This window comes from Micrasema longulum, unplaced genomic scaffold (genome assembly GCF_059751315.1).
Source record: "Micrasema longulum isolate JH-2025_06_02 unplaced genomic scaffold, ASM5975131v1 h1tg000080l, whole genome shotgun sequence".
NCBI classification, from domain to species: Eukaryota; Metazoa; Arthropoda; class Insecta; order Trichoptera; family Brachycentridae; genus Micrasema; species Micrasema longulum.
Genome location: NW_028277286.1, coordinates 467,906 through 487,171, shown reverse-complemented (window position 1 = coordinate 487,171; position 19,266 = coordinate 467,906). Strand labels below are relative to the sequence as shown.

At 31.0% G+C, this 19,266-nt stretch overlaps 1 protein-coding gene and 1 long non-coding RNA gene across 2 annotated transcripts in view; one reads left to right on the top strand and one right to left on the bottom strand.

Annotated features, from left to right (window-relative positions):
• Positions 1–19,266, top strand: part of LOC148284896 (uncharacterized) — a 78,431-nt gene that overhangs the window by 38,188 nt on the left and 20,977 nt on the right. The window lies entirely within an intron of this gene.
• LOC148284897 (carboxylic ester hydrolase-like) lies at positions 4,686–7,897 on the bottom strand. The gene is made up of 3 exons (XM_088233257.1): positions 7,713–7,897; positions 5,849–7,131; positions 4,686–5,771 (listed from the first exon to the last, which is right to left on the bottom strand). The coding sequence occupies exons 1-3, from the start codon at positions 7,839–7,841 to the stop codon at positions 5,612–5,614; spliced, it is 1,572 nt and encodes a 523-aa protein (XP_088089383.1). The 5' UTR covers positions 7,842–7,897; the 3' UTR covers positions 4,686–5,611.

Here is a 19,266-nt window from a genome sequence, read left to right as displayed (position 1 = left end):
TAACACTTCGAAAATGGTGAATGGTGACGCAAGACGCTTGTATCAATTAAATCTTCGATTCCAATGATGAGACTGTAAGAGATTTACCGATGTTTGTCGATACATTCACTTTACGAGTAGTCAGCTAATTTTCATTAAAATATTGCATAAAATTTTCATCTGCCTTCGTCAATGATGAACACTACCAAAAACGATATTATATAATTAAGAAAATAGCTTTCCAATTTGTTGGCAAGTGTTTTTGAAGCCTTCATTCTCTAACGTAATTTTATCGTAATCTAGCGTGATGCTGCGCAGAAATATACAAACGTGTAAGATGAAAAATGCTTAAATTGCACTACAATTGTGAAAAACAGAATAAAACTTGATCTCGACTTGACCCTGCCATAAAACGAATCCGGGATCTCAATTATAGTTAGTGAACGTGTCAAACATTACACTACGAGGCGTGCATATTTCCACTCGATTTCCTTTTTAGGATTTTTACCTGAGAGTAGTCATTATCTCTAAACGCTCGACCTGAGTTTTTGGTCTATTTTACAAACAGAACTGTATTCTTTATCCATCTAGACACGGAATAAAACCTTTATTGACCCTTTGATTCCTGAACATAGATATAGAGATATTTTTTTCTAATCTTCATGCATAAAAAAATAGTGTTACAAACTAAAATAAAAATAACTGCACATATAAATAAAGTAGAGAGGTTTTTTAAAAAAAATATATGTAGATCAAAAAACGTAGTACTTTATATAATTGGTACACATATTATTTATATTTTTATGTATTTCATTACTTTATATTTGTTTTTTTATTATATATTGTACTTTATTATTTATGTTTAAGTAACATGTATTTTTGGCACATTTACTTGTATATACTTTGTATTAGTATAAAAACGATTTTTAATTTCTTACATTTGATTAGCTAGGCATTTATAATTAAGTAGTATTAATTTGTTTTTTTTGCTCTAAAAGATAAAAAATCTTCATCTTAGAACAGGCTGAGCCATGTTAGATGGAGACTATCATAAAACAGAGAACACTCCGTTTTCATTTTCTATTCATTCGTTTTATATAGATTCTCTGTTATTTAATGTGTATACTAATTTTTATGGAATTAATTTATAAAATAAAATAAATAAACTCAGAAGAATAACGCGCTCCCGCTATAGAGCCGCTCATATTAACAAAAATCATTCTAGGATTATCAATCATGAAGTTGGCAATATAATATACATATGTGTAAATATAATATACAGTACAACAATGGGCGTGGGTATTCAGGTCGAGAATCGCAGCCTCGGCTTGTGATATAATTACAAAAATTAATGAAAAACCAACATTATAATCAAACAATATCAATATTGAAGCAAAAATAAATGAATTGCTATCATAATTATAATATTAAAGTTTGTAAAGGAGTAGTAAATTTAAACAACCAAACGGGTGTCAGCTTTACGAAAAACTGATTCTCAGGAGTGATGTTTAAATAAATTACTTCAAAATGGCTAGGTTATATAATAAATTAGTTGTATTAAATTCATTCTCGTATAAAAGATATATGAGTTATTTTACACCAGGACAAATTTGTAGCGTCAGGGAAAAATTACCATCTGTTCAACTTCTGTCGACAAATATCGGTAAGTCTCTTATCATCTCAGTGTAATAATCATTCTGATGATTATGTATTACGATGAAGCATAGCCAATGAAGCTAAGTCTTAAGAGTAGGGTCCGTGACACCGGACGAGGGGTCAATCAGTTCTGGGGGCGCCCCGCTGACCCTCCGTGGGCCAGGGGGGGATCCCTTGGAGGGGAAGTGGGATGTATGATGAATGACGCGTCAGATGTTCAATATGCTTCAATTTGCTGATGATGACGACTTGCTGGAACCACAGATTAAGCACTAAATAATTCTACATTCGTAGCTACTTAGTCACAAACACTGTCCTTGACAATAAAATAAGTATGTGCCCGTTACGGTAGCATATTATTATAATCCCGAGTCCAGGGGGAATGAGGAATACAGTTTTTATTTGAAATAAAATCAAAACCCTGGACGAGTGTTTTTAAAACGTTAACGAATTTGGTACAAATTAATTTGTCAGCATGCGTCGCACTCCGAGTATAAACACAAGTTGGTACATGATTACACCAGGTTTACTAGTATGGAAGGGCAAGCTGTTCCTAAATGTTGCAATAAATATGGCAAAAGGACACTGCAATACAGTATACTTAAAATATTTGACATGTTGCCAAACAATATTAAAAATGCCGGATAAATAAATCAGTTAGATGTTCGCTCAAATTAAGGTTAATAGAAAAAAGATTTTTGTATTAGTGATAGTTTTTAATTTTTGATAATGTAATATTTAACGTTTTTCAAGTAAAATTGTTATCAATGTAGGTTAAGACTATTTTGTAAATATTTTTGAAAAATAAAAAAAATGAAAAAATTCATTAAAAAATTTTCCTCACTTTAAATACTTAACTTAATTGGTGTTTTTCACATTTAAACATTTTATATTAAATATGAATAATTGTGGTTTTTTTGCACCACAACAGGCCAGGAGGCCCAATAAAAGTGGTGAATTTAAGCACAGAACACCCGGGCTTAACAAAACCGTATTTTTAATTTTTATGTGGAACGAAGAGGACGGCGACGGTCACGTGGCGGTGTAACATTGTTGTTGCAATGTTATTGCGAATGTGTCTAATAAATATCATTGTTTTTCAAAAAAGTTTATTAAGAAAAAAATATGTTTTAAGGTTTCCCATTACGTAAAAGAAAAAAAATATTTTTGTTTACATGTTTATTGGAAGTGACGTCTTACAATAATGTGTTTACTTAATTTTCACTTCCATGATTTTGAAAAAATGCGATATTGATTTTATCGGATGCAGCAAGGTTAATTCTATGTTCTGCTAAAAACAGCCAGACCGCTTTCACACAAAATGATCTAATAACCACCTTCTGAAAATGGTGTCGATCACAAAAACTGCATTTCTCAATTTGCAGAAACACTCGCAGCACTAAAAAAATCTTACTGTACCTAAAAAATCATTAAAACTGGTCAAATACATAATTAGATTCCTGTTTGTAAAATAAAAAATAAAAATTATTCATTCTTAATCGTTTGTCAAAGTCAAAAACATTCCAACTGTTGTGTAAATTTGATTATTCACTATTTTCACAAATGGGCTATTATCTCAGTTTCACTTTTCTATGGCTGGCTGCTTTCTGAATAACTACGTTTAAATTTACTATGCGCGGTCCGTTCATAGAATGCATAGAAGCATTGGTTCCCCTAAATGTAGACCAATAATGTTTATAAAATAGCATGTTAAATAAATTAATTATCATGCATAATATCTAACATTAAGATCACTATAAACAAATAATGTGAAAATTATTTTATCAATAATCGCGATAAATTGAGGAGGAATTTTATTATCGCCTTATAAAAAATGATAAAAAGCAACATAACCTCCCGGCACATTCATTAACCAGAGCTGACATGCGCGTACTGATCGCCTGATCGGCGCGTACTTGCTACTGGCTGGCTGGGTATCGATATAAAGAACAATCGCGATGGAAGCAAATTCGAAATTCCGTTCTAGCGCCGTACTGAACCCGCAGTCCGGGCGCAGGCGCAGATTGAAATTCTCAATAGGCAACGGAAGTAGTCGAAACATACAAATACATTATTTTCCATATAGTTTAGATGCGATGCGAACGCAACGCCGCGAAGCACAGGTGTGATTTTAGTATTTTGGCGCTGAACATAATAGTATAATTATTATTTTGTGGTAGAGTAGAAATACAAAATAAAATGTAGAATTTAATTCAAACATTACATAAATATAATGTTGATTTGTTTTAAGAAAAAAAAATATTATCCACTACATATGTTGTTTTTTGGGTTCAAATAATGACCAATTCCTTTTAGTTGAAAAGTCATGTTTTTGAATAAGATAATATCTATTTTGGTTTCACTGCATTTTAGTCAAAGAAAATATAATGCCACAAAATACTTCGCAGTTATTTATTAATGTATATATTAAAGTGAAGTTGGTTGATTTGTTATTACATTTATAACTAGATATGTAAAATTATTGTTACTATTTCTAATCATTTGTATATAATATTAAGTTTGTCTTTAATTTCTTAATCGCAGTGTATGTTATTATAAACCAATTACTTATACATTAATTGCTTCCCTAACCAAAAACCCCACCTCACGCCCCTGATATATACTTTATTACTTATATGGATGTTTGTATGTATGGTACAGGCAGAAACAAATTATGAAAAAATATATAGCTTACCTATTAAAAAAGTTACAGTTCACCACGGACTACTAGCATGCCTGAGGTCTCGGGTTCGATTCTCGGGGTGCAGTATTTTTTAAACGGGTGATTTTTATATCAATATTTCATAGTCCCACTACATTAATGGAATACTAAATTGCATTAGATTATTATTAGTAGATTAGTAATGCACTCCAGTACTCTCCTAATGTAGTAGAACTATGAAATACTGATGTTGTAGAGGTATATATATACTAATACATATACATATACTAGTTTGCAGTAGTTTGTAGTTCATGCAAAAATATGATCAGATGGATTTAGCGGATTAAACAGGTTTAACCTCAATGTATAAATAAAGGATTCGAAGTAACTTACAATTTTTGGTTTATTTAACACACGAAAATACAGTGGTTTCACAAATGTTACAAAGAATTTTATGAACTGAATTTAAATGCTGGCGTTGACAAAGAAGGGCGAGTGACTTGTTGCGTGTCTTGATATAGGTTCATTGGGTACTGTGGACATAGACACCTACACGTTTTCGTCTCTCACTCTCAGGCTCCCACAATGTAAATAAAACTAAATATAACTTGAAAAAAATGTGCCAGAATATTAATAATATTTACATTTCAAGTGGATGAATGTAAAAAAAGGTTCTTAATGTACAGCAGAAACAGTGCTGGTCCCAAAACGCTTTCCTGTGGTACACCATACATTTTGTTTTGGAGTGTAAAGAGTTTATTCGTTTATTATGCCATTGCAAGATTTATTAAAATTGATATAATTTTTTTGCTGTTACCAATACTGTCGACAATGTAGTTAGTAAGTTTACTTATAGCGTGGTTTATATCAATACCCGCTCTAAACCCAATAGGTTTTTTGAGATTATGGAGTGTCTTTTAAGGTACCTTACTAATCCTTTTTAGACTTTTTTATTTTTATTTTTTGGTAAAAAACATGGCAGGAAAATAGTTCTGTAATTCAATATTCAGATTTTGTTACCTGTCTTAAAGGTGGTTTTTACAATTTAATGTTTTAGGATGCCAGGAAATACTCCGTGTATAAGACTAATGTTAATCATTTGGCTGATAGTTTTTTAAAAGTATTCCTTATTGTTTTTAAGAATGACTTTATCTTTAGATACACGTAAAATTGCACAATAAGTGTTATGCCTAAATAACATTTTAGCGGATACTTATTGTAGAAGGGTAAATAATCAAAAGTAGGTTTGTGATAGTTTTCATATTTATCCCCTAACAATTCTTCATGAAGAAACTAGGCTAGCTAGATCTTTTTTCAAATCTCACTAAGAAAACTTTGCCAAAGACTCATTCTCTCTAGCCATAAATCACTTCTCATAACGAGTTCTTCACCAATATCAAATATATATAACTTCTCAGCAGTTACTGGTCTCCAAATTTGTTTAATAAGGTCAGTTTTCTCGGGGGTTGGGTTCCTGAAAACAAACTATCTTAGTTTTTTCAAAAAACTTTCAAAAAGTATTTTTTTTAAATTCGTAATTATTGTATTTACCCGAATTTAGCAAAATCTGTCCACATCTTCGTCATCCGATTTCTTGTTAGCAGGTCTTTCGGAGTAGCGCGAGACTCCCTCACAAAAGAAGTTGAAGTCAAGTATGAGGTTTCGTCGCAATGAGAAGCCCCCTTCTCCTTGATATTCATAATAGTCTTAAAAGTATTTATGCACCCATCGTAAGAAAATAAATAAAAATAATGATCGTTGACTCCGGTCTTCATTTTTAAAGATTTATGCACCGGTCCGATCACTTGAATATCTGAAATAAAATTGTTGACGGTGTCTTCAGAGTTTTTATCATCAAACATTCGTTTGTATAAACGCCTCAAAGTATCATCAGTAGTTTCAAAATCTTTAATGAATTTCTTCGGGATGTAATCTATAAATCTTTGATACTTTAAATTTTGAATATCTTCGGACCCGTACATATATTTTAATACGGTTCCTTCTTTCTCAGATACTCCGCTTAGTGTTGAAATTTTCATCGAATTTCCAGATGCTATGAGTTTCAACGGGTGTTCGGATAAAAACGGTTGGAGATTTGGAAAAGATTTTTCAACAACTGGAACAAAAGTAAAATATTTTCCTGTTTTTATATCGTCTTTAATTTTGTACGCGGCACGTGAAAGATCTTTCACTTCAACTGTTTTTAAAAATTTCAACATTTCTTCATTATTTGTATCCGTACCACCGAGTTCTTTCACCAACGCTTTTGCGTGATCGATCGGATTTTCTGTTAGTGCCCAAGGGCAGAAAATAGACCCTGATTGCAAAATTGCTTTGTTAAAGAGGCCTTTTGACATAGGAGATATCATGTGATGTTCTATTGCAGAGGCTCCAACACTTAATCCCATCGCTGTTACATTATTTTCGTCACCTCCAAAGTATTTGATATTCTGTTTAATCCATTGAAACGCCAAATTTTGGTCTCTCAGACCCATGTTTCCAGGTGCATCTGGAATATCGAGGCACAGGAATCCTAATGCTCCTAATCGGTAGTTGATAGAAACAAGCAAAACATCATGCTGGATTAAATAATCCGGAGAAAAGAAATCGGAGTTTCCAGAACCAGAAGAAAACCCTCCACCGTGGATATATACAATGACGGGCTTAGGAGTAGTAAAATTATCATCTGTTGGCAACTTTTTTGTGTAAACATTAAGGTATAGGCAGTCTTCTGCTCCTGTATACTGAGTAGATAAAACTTGAATTTGAGAACATATATCTGCATCACGTGTTGCATCTTTGACATCATTCCATTCTTTGAATGGCACTGGGGGCTGCAAAAAGTAGCAATAATCATAATCATTTCCTTTTCTCACCTAATGATGCATAGGGCACTGCATTGTTACACCAATCGCAGCGCATCTTGATCATTTTTATTACATGAAGATAAGCTTATCAGTCTTACGCTTAAGGCACCAGTCCACGGACTATGAAATATTTTAGTGTAGAAACATCCTTTTAAATAAATATTTTATATACACCATGTCAGGAATCAAACCCGAGATCTCTTGCATGGTAGGCAAATGCGCTGACCATTACACCACAAGTCTGACAACAACAAAAACAATAAAACAAAAAAACAAACAAAAAAACACGTGGCGAAGGCAAAAAGAAGCTAATTAACATTTCTTCCTCTTCTCAATCAGTTGTTTTTGACTGTGTAAGTCGCAGTGTTTAATAAAATGAATGGCACGACGATCCATTTCCAACTTGTTTCAGCTGACAATAGCAAATACTGCTATGAAAACCAACTGAACTGATATAGACATTGTAACTTCTGGAAGTTAATCAATTCGAACAAACTAATCTAGTAACATTTAAAACTGAGTGAGCCTTTACAACTATTTAAACTTACTTTAAACCTTAATGCTCCGACAGGAGGTTCAGCATAAGGAATCCCAAGGAACCGATGGTATACGTCACCGCAAGAGCTTGAGGCTTTTTCTCCTTTTAAAAGGCCTTGCTCAGTTTTCACGACGGACATTTTAAATTATAATGTCGCAAAATAACTTAACGCGCTTGTGTTACTACCTCAAATGCAATTTTTCTGAAATGTTGAACTGTTTATACCTCGAGCTATATTATTTATCTTCTATAACCTTTGACTAAGGCATTATTTTCCGTTTCAACTATTTATTGTTCGAGACAAGATAGGGTACTCATAATTTATTTGTATTACCTATATATTGTCTATGTAGTTAAAAATTTTTTTTTTAAAAGGAATTGACTTTTTTTTTAAATAAAGTTTTGGGTGTTCGTTATTTATTAAAATATTTCAATTTTCGGCCGTTAACAACTAATCATAGGTTACTATTAGGCCAGTCAAATTCTACATTAAAACCGCAAAACGCGATGTAAAGCTGCATTTTTGGTATGTTGTTTGGACCCATTAGGGGAGTGCGAAACTACGTTTTGTAAGCAAAAAAAAGTTGTGCTAGCTGCGTAATCCGTGAAAAACTGCAACTGTTTTGCGATTTTAGGTGTTTTTTTTTGTATTATTTTACTGGCCTATATGGTAAAAATTTGAAATTAAGTTTTTGTAGAGTGGGAAGTGAAATTTAGATTTCTAATCCGCAGTCAGAGGACATTTATTATCATAAGACTACTACCTAATTAGTCTTTATTAATAATTGAAAATAATTCATTCCCTGTCACTATTTTCCAGTAACCTAGTGTAGAATAACGTATTGATTAATATATCACTCCTTTCCGATAATACTTCGCAGTAAAAGATTTTTTATCTATATTTTCCCGATAAGAAGTGTAACTACATACATTTACGTTAAGTTAAAACGATCGTTTAGTTGAAACCAGACAATAATAATTTTGATAAAAATATGAATAAAATTTCTTGGTTTAGTTAAATTATTTTGTGTATTCATCAACGAACGCTTATGTCCAAGCAGGCATCTTCAAGACTGGTAAATCGTTTACAAAATTTTATCATTAAATACTATTTTTAGGAGATAAGAATATCAGGCAAATATATGAATTTATGGACAGACGTGTATAGTAAAATCTAGTGTGATAAACACTTTATTTTAGTTAAGAAAATTTGTTTTTATTTGATTTGAATTGGAGTTGAATAATTATCTAATGGATTTGAATAACTATCTAGATGCAACTTGTAATATATTAAAATAGTCATACTTTCTATTTTATGGTCAATAAATGAAATAATACAATCAGACCAAGAAATCACGTCGATACTTTTAATCAAAATAGTTATCTATCGAGTCTTACATATATAATTTTATTTTTATTAAAAACAAGTATTATGTCATGTTACTTTATTAACTTGATTCATATAGGTTGAGGCATGTACTACACGTCATGTGTATATTTCGAAATTTAACGGAGATAATATATTTAACAGTTTATAAAGTAAAATCGAAATTTCTGTTAGAAAAAAATATTTATTTAACACTTCAAGTATAATAATAAGTGCACTCTGGCGGGTTTTTTGATAAAAGCAATGTCCTCCAGATAACCAGAAAAAAGACTGGCAGAAAGAAAAATTGGTAAAAATTTGTACATGAAAAAAAATATTTATGTACGCATTTAAACACACATAACAATTTTCAAATTACAGCTATTTCTTAGTGGGAAGATAGAGCATGTACATATTTATTTTTTATTTTTTTATTTATTTTTTATTTTATTTCATTGGAAAGCCAACAGACATTTATAAATTTATAAGAATCAATTATACCATAAATACATATCATAAAGTCCAATTAAAGGCTTCCACATAATATTGTTATTGTAAATGTTGTCACATAAAAATTATACATACCATAAAATAACTAATCATACAAAACTTATAATATTACTGGAAATGTAAATGTAAATGTAATACATATTATTCAAAATATATCTACTTTTGAATATTAATCACACGGTTGCACATCTTTATATATATAATACAACTGTAGTTGACCATACAGTGTACATTTATTATGAGCCTACATACAGATCTGCACAAAACCTGCATAATATAGGCTGCGGATTCAAGGCGCAACATCATAACTTGTTTTTTTTTTAAATATTAATGTATTAATAAAAATACTCATGTAATACACATACCTATAAGATAAGGAAAGAGAGATACGGTAATGAGTTTGGAAGGAGACACGAAGAGAGATAAAATTATACTTACTTAGCCATATTTTTTAGAAATTATCAAAATTGAAAATATTTATAATTAGTTTATATTTATATTTACTTAAAAGTGGAAAGCAAATAACAATAATTTTTACAAAAATCAAAAAAATAAATATTTTACACAATAATAATAAAAAAATATAATTAATCCATTGCAGTGTCCAGAATGTGCAGACTGTACAACAGTACTAAATAACAGAGATTTAAATTTTTGACACTGGATTATTTAGGTTTAAAAAGTGCATACGAAATGCGTTTTTATATTGATGAATGAAGTGTTACAATAATTTAATGTTGATCAATTAAATACCTAGTTTTATTTGTGTAATTTATAAGTGTTTACATGTGCATACTATATGTGTTTTATGTTCATGCATTAATTTTAATTTTTACTATATTTTAATTTTGATCATGTGCATTGCTTGTATTATTAAAATGTGTATTTTATTTGTGTTTACATCTGTATATAAACTGTGTTTTATATTAATGAATTAATTTTCATAATGCTTTAATAAAAATAATTTACACAGTTGATTTTATTTAAATGTGTGTTTTATTAGTGTTAACAGGTAATTAATGAAAAATGAGTAGTGCCTTTTTTATTATTTGAATATTTCTGTATTTAAAATGTTAGTAAATAATGTTTTCGCCTAAACATTGATATTTTGAACGTTCTTCATTGTCTGTTTATTTCAATTTATTCTAATTTTATTATTCTTGTGTATGTTGGTATTATCTACATATATATATATATATGTACACTGTTTTGTAACATATGATGAAGCATTAATAAAACAAATAACTGCGCACGCGTCCTGTGGCAGCTGTCACTTGATCATTGAAGGGGGGGATTAATAAAAACAGGAATCAGAGACTAAGCTAAGTGTACGGATAAATTATACTGTCCGTCACGTTGCGAAGTGCGTAACGCGTCTAGCTACCGAGACCCGGGATCAATTCCCGTATGTTCGACGTGAAGTATTTAAGTATCAGGTATCAGGTGAATTTAAACTTCTGTATTTCACTGCCCATTTGAAGCCTAAGATTTGTAATTTTCCGTTATTTAATGAATGGTGTAAATTGCGGCAATGATGCACCAATAAGATCCGCTGTGTGCCATACGGCACTGGTAATGACTCTAATAAAATTTTTAAAAAAATTCTTGATTTTGTGTCTGAAATCTAACCTCTTTAATTAAATGCTCGACCAGTTACTACATTCACCAAGAGGCCGACAGAGATTATATTGATTTTGTGCCTGAAATCTAACCTAATTAATTAAATACCTTAACTAGTTACTACATTCACCAAGAGACCGACAGAGAATATGTTGATTTTGTGCCTGAAATCTAACCTTTTTAATAAAATGCTCTAACCACTTACTACATATACCAAGAGACTGACAGAGATTCTGTTTATTTTTAATGTGCTAATTTTTTTTAAATCAATGCAAAAAAATAGCCTAGTACTAAAAATAACAAGTGAAAGGCTTTCCTGTTCGTGAGTGTACAATGTTATATTACAAAAAAAAACTACAAAAAAAAAATACTTATTTAATATTTTTACTTGTACTTGTTTGTATTGGGTGTTGACATAAGTTGTGTCCGTTTTTTTCCCAAATGAAACGAACAAGAGGATACAATAAATATATTTCCAACAAATCATTACTAATTTATCCTCCCTCATTATTTTACAAGAAATTAGTAAATAATTCATAGTATCTTTACCGTACAGTGCGCAAGTGTCGCGAGCAGCTTCGGCAGCTTTGTTACCTCGATTGAACGGAAACAGAAGAAGGTGTCAAAACGCTCGTTTTCATATTTTTTTATATATACGTCCAATGGGCATTTTTGAGGACATGTTTATACATAGAAAATTATACATTGACATTCCATTTTGATGGCTTGTAATTAATTCGAATGTAACGTAAAAGCACACACAATATATTATACAGCCACGTAGAGCAGAAAATTATTGTGTATAGGTATACATATTATTTAAAAATTATAGTTTTATTTCAAAGTTATAAACGTGTAATAAATATATATTAAAAATAACCGGATATTCAAATCCAACTACTGATATAAAAATTCTCAATCTAAAAAGCAAAAAACTATTGCGTATTTTTTTCAAACGTAAATATTTTCGTTCTTTTTTTTTATTACGATTTACCCCAATATATTTTTTTTGCTATTTTTTACGATTTATAAATAATTCACTATTGAAATAGTATGTGAGAATTTATGTTTTTGTCTAGTTTTAAAAAATTAGGTACTTAAAATGTAAAATTATGTACTTCATAGTCCCTGGACTGGTACCTGAAGCGTAAGACTGATCATCTTACCTTCATGAAACAAAATAATCAAGATACACTGCGATTGGTGTACCAATGCAGTGCCCTATGCTCCATTAGGTGCGGAAAGGAAATGATAATGATGATGACTTATAATATATATTTACCATAGAATTAAGAATAGTCCAGAAACCGCATACGCACACCAAGTAGAAGGCAACTAAACTACTTATAAATTAGTAGGTTTACGTTTTGACCCATTAGTTTCTTTGTAGACGTCGCTTAGAACGCAAATTCTGATTTAAATTCAACTATGCCGTGTTGTGTCCTTTTAAAGTGTAAAAATACTGCTAGGATCGCAAAGAAACAGGATGCAACCACATTTCATGTGTAATTAGCAAATGAATGTGTATGCAACAAATGCATAACTTAAAAATTGAATTATTTTTCCATCTGTCAAGATTGTCGAAGAAACAAAATAAACATTTCGTTAGTGTTGCCAGGGTAGTAAAAAATTTTACCCTACTTTGCTCATATAATGAGAGAATTAATGAAAATTAGATCTCGGATTAAACAACTCTATCGTGGACATTTGACTGACATTATCTTTAAAAAATCAAATATTATTTTACATGGTATAAAAATATCCGTTTTACGTAAAATAAAATTTGTTTTATATTTTAAGTTTAAAGTTCATTAATTAAATTACTCTGATGTGTCAATCAATATTCACGCGTGCACAATAAAATTTTAGAGAAATTAACAGATTGCTTTTTTTTACCTTACATTTGTGTTATATTTATATTTTTTCTGATCGTGCATCGTGAAGCGCGCGGCAAAAGTGAGGCATAGTGGGGAAATTATAGGACACAGTCTGATGTATTTAAATACGATTCTACGCTCCTTCTGGACTATTCTTAATTCTATGATATTTACGTAATAAACGAAGAGTTGGTGTGCCTTGATTTTTTATGTATAAAACATAATGGTACATTTTTACGCATATACTTACTAACACTCTTAGCGTATTTTCATATACGTAGTACGATTGTATTATTACATTTAGTCTTCAAGATACCAGAGGGCCATTATACAATTGAGTTGATGTAACAACACAGGATCGTTGCGAGAGTGCAATGTTTTATATGATCACTTAAACGCGATTACATCTTATTGTATATCGTATATCCGCACGTTTGTAAGTGCACTTAAGTATGCTGGTCTTTAATATTTATTTATTTTCAGAATTATTGTTTTTTTATTAAAATTTTTCATTGATAAACCTTTACGGGTTACGTACATTTAACAAAATATTTTTACTTTCAAAATTCACATTCTACTGTTAATAATAATATTTTTAACATCTTTTATAAAGGTCTTTTGTTTTGTTTTGTCTGGTAATTTATTGGATAATTTTAGTCCATGGTTTATTAGTCTCGATTGTCCTTTTCTTGTTTTAAAAGTTTGTATATGATATTTTTCTGATGTTCTCGTATTGTGTTCATGGTTACTACGGTTGTTTCCAAGTTTTAATTCATCGTCTACAATTTCATCAGTAGCTAATTTGTGAATACATATTAAGGATTCTAGTTTAAAGAGTTCAGTTACATTTAATTATTTAGTTTGTTTAAAAAGTTCTTTAGTTGCTGTTAGATAGGGTAGGTCATATACTAACTTTCATATTTTATTTTGCTGTCTTTGTAGTCTGTTGATGTCATTTAGATTTCCTGTTCCCCGTAGTAGTTGCATATAACATATTTTAGTTTTTACACAGGCTTCATACATTTTTTTTTCCTTTTTCAGAACGAATTTTTTGTTTATCAATTAATTATTATTGTTAATAATAATTATAAATTTAATTTTGAAACAAGTAATCATACAATGGAATAAACTATAAATATACGGGAATACGTAGTGGTGTTATAAAACTGAAGAGTATATATCTGCGTATCAAACCAGCAAACGCCGATTTTGATTACTACTTGGCGTATTTTTCAACCGGTGGGTCGCGAAGCATCTTTTACTACCCTACCTCAAACGCAAAAGGTATAAGGGTTCGCGTATTCAAAAAAGTTTAAAAACGCTGCTGTAAATAATCAAACAACTATATTATACGGCCGTCATAAGCAAAACTACTGTTTATGACAAAAATCATAAACTGAGTTGGATTGGAGGTAATGTTCTACAAGAAATTTCGAACCATTTGATATAATATAGAAATGAGCAGTAAAAAGTATATTTCAGAACGAAAAACAATATAATGTTTTCTAAGTTTAAAATTGAACCCGGCAATGCTTTGCTATTGCTAGATTTGAGTACATACTCGTATATATAAATATATATTAAATTAACACAATCGAAAGTTTAAAATCAATAATTGTATTTAGTTAAAATTAGGTATGTATCTACATTAACATTATTATTTTTGTGTTTCGGATAACATAAATTATGAGGATATGCGGTGACAAGAAATTTCGATAAATAGGTATTTGATCAGTTTTTTTCGGTCACTGTCTTGAAGATGCCTCACCGATGCTATGGAAAAAAGACAACTGCATTTCAGACCTTTCATGCCTAACTAAAATAGACAAAATTGTCGTTTCGCTGTCATAAAAAAATATAGTGTAACTTTTCGTTGATAAGAAGGAACCTGGGTACTTGTATATGATTGAATTCCAAATCTAAAAATATTTTTCATTCAAATATTGAGTTTCAGTAGGTACTTAAGTACTTGCTTATGTTTGAATTTCAAAACATAAAATAATTCATTATCAAATATATTTATTCTTTTTGCAAATGTCAAACTCTGCTCTTCTCACCAATAGGGTTGCACTTTATTTAGAAATGCGATTTTCATAAATGTGTTAAAAGTCAGTTAGTATTATTTTGGTTTCACCAAAAATTCAGTAAAAAGGAATTAATGAGTTAATAAATTAATAAAGGAATTTTAGGAAATAATCTGATCGGGATCCATAAAAACTAATGTTGTTTGTAAACATCCAAAAACAAACTTTTTTGTACGCAAAAACATAACATCCTTCCATTTTTTGTATATGTATATGTATGAAAGATGAAAAAAACATTGACGCTCCTAACTTTTTTTCTATTTAATAATGATGTACAAAGATGTACATTTCGCTTAAAACCACTCGTAAATCGGTCTAGTAGTTATTCAGTCCACCGAGGACACATACGAACATTGCATTTTATACATATGAATAAACAATTGATATACTGTTTTTGTACTTATGATTATTTACATTTTTTTTTATTTCCATAAAGTCGATACAAACTAAAGAGTGTCACATCTCAAAATATGATTTTTGCAAAAAACAATTTTTTGCTCATGACGGCAGTATAGGGCCTTTATGTGTATTCGTATTTAGTTGAACGCGCTAGCTATGTTATATGGAGAAGATAAAATGTACAAAGATGTACGAAATAAATGTATTTTAATCCTAGACGAGGTTCCTTGGTCCGTGGAAAATTCTGGAATCAACTTGCGTCGTCTTTTGTTTCAATATTAGTAAATGGCATCTCGGTATTCAGGTCACGTAGGGATTTGGATTAATCTGAGGTCCGTAGAATAGAGATGCTGGTCATCCTTCACAGTTTACATACACAGACAACAGCTGTCGTTTTGTTTGCTGGTGAACCAATCAACCAATTGAAGACAACCCACGGTCTGATGAACAGAGTACAGACTCCGCTCGACTTAGCTAACCGTCTTTGAGTTCAAATTAATATCACACTAATGATGATACACACTTCCTATTTTTATAATAATACATTCGTAGTTCCGTTAACAAATTATTTTTTAAAATAATGATTTAAAAAATCATATTATTAGATACATTCTGATGTATCTTCTACCTTTCAAAACTGCATCTGGGAAAAATAGACGAGGTCCTAATTTGGAACATACACTAAATATTTCTTCACTGTGTATTTGATTGATCACAACGCGACAATACGGTAGTGAGGGGTACAATAAAAGCTTATAAATTTCCATGTTGTATTGTAAAGAAATATTAAATTTTAGCTATTTAAAAATTGATAATGAATATGTGAAACTGATAAATAAACTAGCCGTTATGAACAGTTTTGGTAAAGCGGTGGGCGCATACATTTCATCATTTTATTGTGATATACTAATAGATCCCGTAATATATTTTTGAAAATAAATCATGATTAATAAAATCAGTACATTATTAAATACTTTCTGAAATATTCAGGTACTTAACTTTCTAATAATCACAAATATTGCATGAAAATAAACGATTCAAAACTCGGTTTAAATTAACTATTATTTTCAATAAGTTAAGATCTAGGTCTCGGTGTTATTGAAGCTACAGAATAGCGTTTGCTATTTTTTTTTTTTTTTAAACTATGTAATTTTAGCTACCTCCTCAAAAATTTATCTTCTTTCGAATATGAATGTCTCTAATATTCTTCGTAACTTGAATGAAAATATACCAGATAACATTTGTTTTATATCTGATAGTGATTTATCCCCAAATGTTTCACTTAAGGATAAAGATCGCAACTCAAATGAAGGTAAAAATAACATTTATATAATATTTTCCACCAAACCTCTTTTTTGTGGAAATGACATTTCTTTAAACATTTTTTTGATAATCTTCTCTTTAGTATATTAGTAATGAAACTATATTAAAAACACAATATAACTGCTTTGATATTTGTTAAAAAAAGTTGTTTCCAAAAAAATTTACACAATTTATTGTTAAATGATTTTAAAAATAGTTACTCGTACCATTATGTTAATAACAATGGTGATTTTTAACAATTTATATATAATGAAAGGGAAACGCAGTGTAGAGGCTTGGAAATCTAATAAAAATAATTTAATATTTTCTACTTACTTAGAAGGTTACACACTCTAGTTCGATAGTCAAAACAATTTTATATTACTTGAATAATTTTACTTACATTTATTTAAAATAAAATAAAAATTATTATTAGATTCGGACGAAAGTAAAGACCTGAGTTTAGATGAAGACTCCAAATAAAACGTAAAATTAAATTAATAATATTTTTATTTCTATCATAGAGGTCCATAAAATTCCGCAAAAATTAGAAACGTATTGGTATAAATCAATACAAAAAAAAATTCACCTTAATATAATGTATAAAATATTTATTGATCCATTGAAAAAATATATATTCTACTTGCATGTTAAGCTCTGAAAGTGTCACTATTTTTTTTTACATGAAAAAAACATCTCTTTCTCAATTCGTGGTTTTTGTTACATACGAGTATTATACCGTTATGATTTAAAACCATTCAATTATTATGCACGGCAGTTAGTAGTCAGATGTTAAATTACAAACAAACACGATTCCGATGCAGTCAATCCTTGCTCATTCCCTTCCCGTATAATAATAAATAAAGATACTTATTATTTGAGATGGACACAGTGATATATCCATTGTTTTGTTACCGGCCACCGGTTTCGTGGATTAGCATATTAATTGGCGGGCAATTAAATTTTCACGCATGCGTGGTCGCCCCCCGCCCCTCTCGCCGCATATCTGCTTAACAATTTTACACCCCCTCTCTCGGGGGACGGTAATGATGATGAAGTGACTGCTGTCGGCGTAGCTATGTCAGGTCGTCAGCTGCAGGGTTGCCACAACCTAAGTGGTTTAACAAATACAATTGAAAAAGTTTGACACTGTCTGAAATAGGAAATGCCATTTTTTTGTTCATTTTGTTCATTTTTTGTTCATCATTGTCTGGTTTATTTCATAAATTAATAAATCGTTTTTGAAATATGTTTTATTGGATTACTTAAATAATTGATTTTGATTTGGTTTTTTTTTTTTTTTTACTGGGGTATTTTTTTAAACATTTGTTTAATTCCCACCAAACTGCGAAAGCAGTTTTTTTGCAGGGATTTCTCTCTTTAAATATTTTAGTATCACAACATAACGAATAGATAAAAAAACCTTAAATATATCAACAAAATAAAAGCGAAAAAAAAGAAAACATCCGTATTTAAAGTCTTTTTTTGATACCGAAATAAAGTTTTTGAATAGCTTACAATAGAAAATAAATTATAGGTAGGTAATATCATTCACGTTCAAGTGCAAAGTTAATTAAAAAATCGAATTGGCCTGTGGTCTTGTGGCTTATATCGTGGACTCACGAATCAAAGATCCGAGGTTCATACCCCGCTGCATCACAACTTGATTCCCATTTTCCAATTATTAGTTTTCTACAACGCGTTGAAAATGGCCACCAAAATAGATTTTTTTTTAAACACGTATAGCTGACGCGCTACCGACGAGTTAGCGTGTCAACCACTCTTCACGAGGTCCTCCCTTCCGCTGTTTGTAAGGCAGAGGAAACCAAAGAACGAAGCACACGCTTAATTTACTAGCGGCGGGAACTGAAGGGCGAAGCACAAACACTGGTTCACTGCAGCGAAAAGCCGATTTGACTAGTTGTCCTGAAAAGGGCTTTTGATTCCAAAGAGAGTGCCGCGGTCGGGATCCGTAGGGTGAGAAGTCCAGAAGTCGAATCCAAGGGGCAGTCGAAGGTCTTGTAGAATAGTCGGTATCGGCGGAGAGTAGAGCGGGAGATGATTCAAACACGAGCGAAAGATTAAGACTGCTTTATTGGACAGCGCTGCGGCCTTTTATACACAACAAATCTGCGCGGCCAACACCGGCCGGCCAATGGCGGGCGGGAGTAAGCCGACCAATCCCGTCGCGAGAGAGATAGCGCGCTGTCGCCCGCTCTATCTATCTCTCTCTCGCCACGTTTAAGGAGTCATGAGGACTATCTTCCCCCGCCACCCGCCCGCACTGGGGTGCAGACCGCGCGATAAGAAACATGATTAGGGAAAATATTATTATTTAATCAAATAATGACAAGGCGATATATTTATAAATTCAAAAATAAAACAATAATCCCTACTTTTATAGGC

Excerpts from the sequence above, each read along its gene's own strand:
- LOC148284897 (XM_088233257.1), bottom strand. The coding sequence starts at position 7,841 with ATGTCCGTCGTGAAAACTGAGCAAGGCCTTTTAAAAGGAGAAAAAGCC. Across the intron at positions 7,132-7,712 it reads TCGGAGCATTAAGGTTTAAA|CCCCCAGTGCCATTCAAAGA; the intron begins GTAAGTTTAAAT and ends TACTTTTTGCAG. Across the intron at positions 5,772-5,848 it reads ACAGATTTTGCTAAATTCGG|GAACCCAACCCCCGAGAAAA; the intron begins GTAAATACAATA and ends GTTTGTTTTCAG.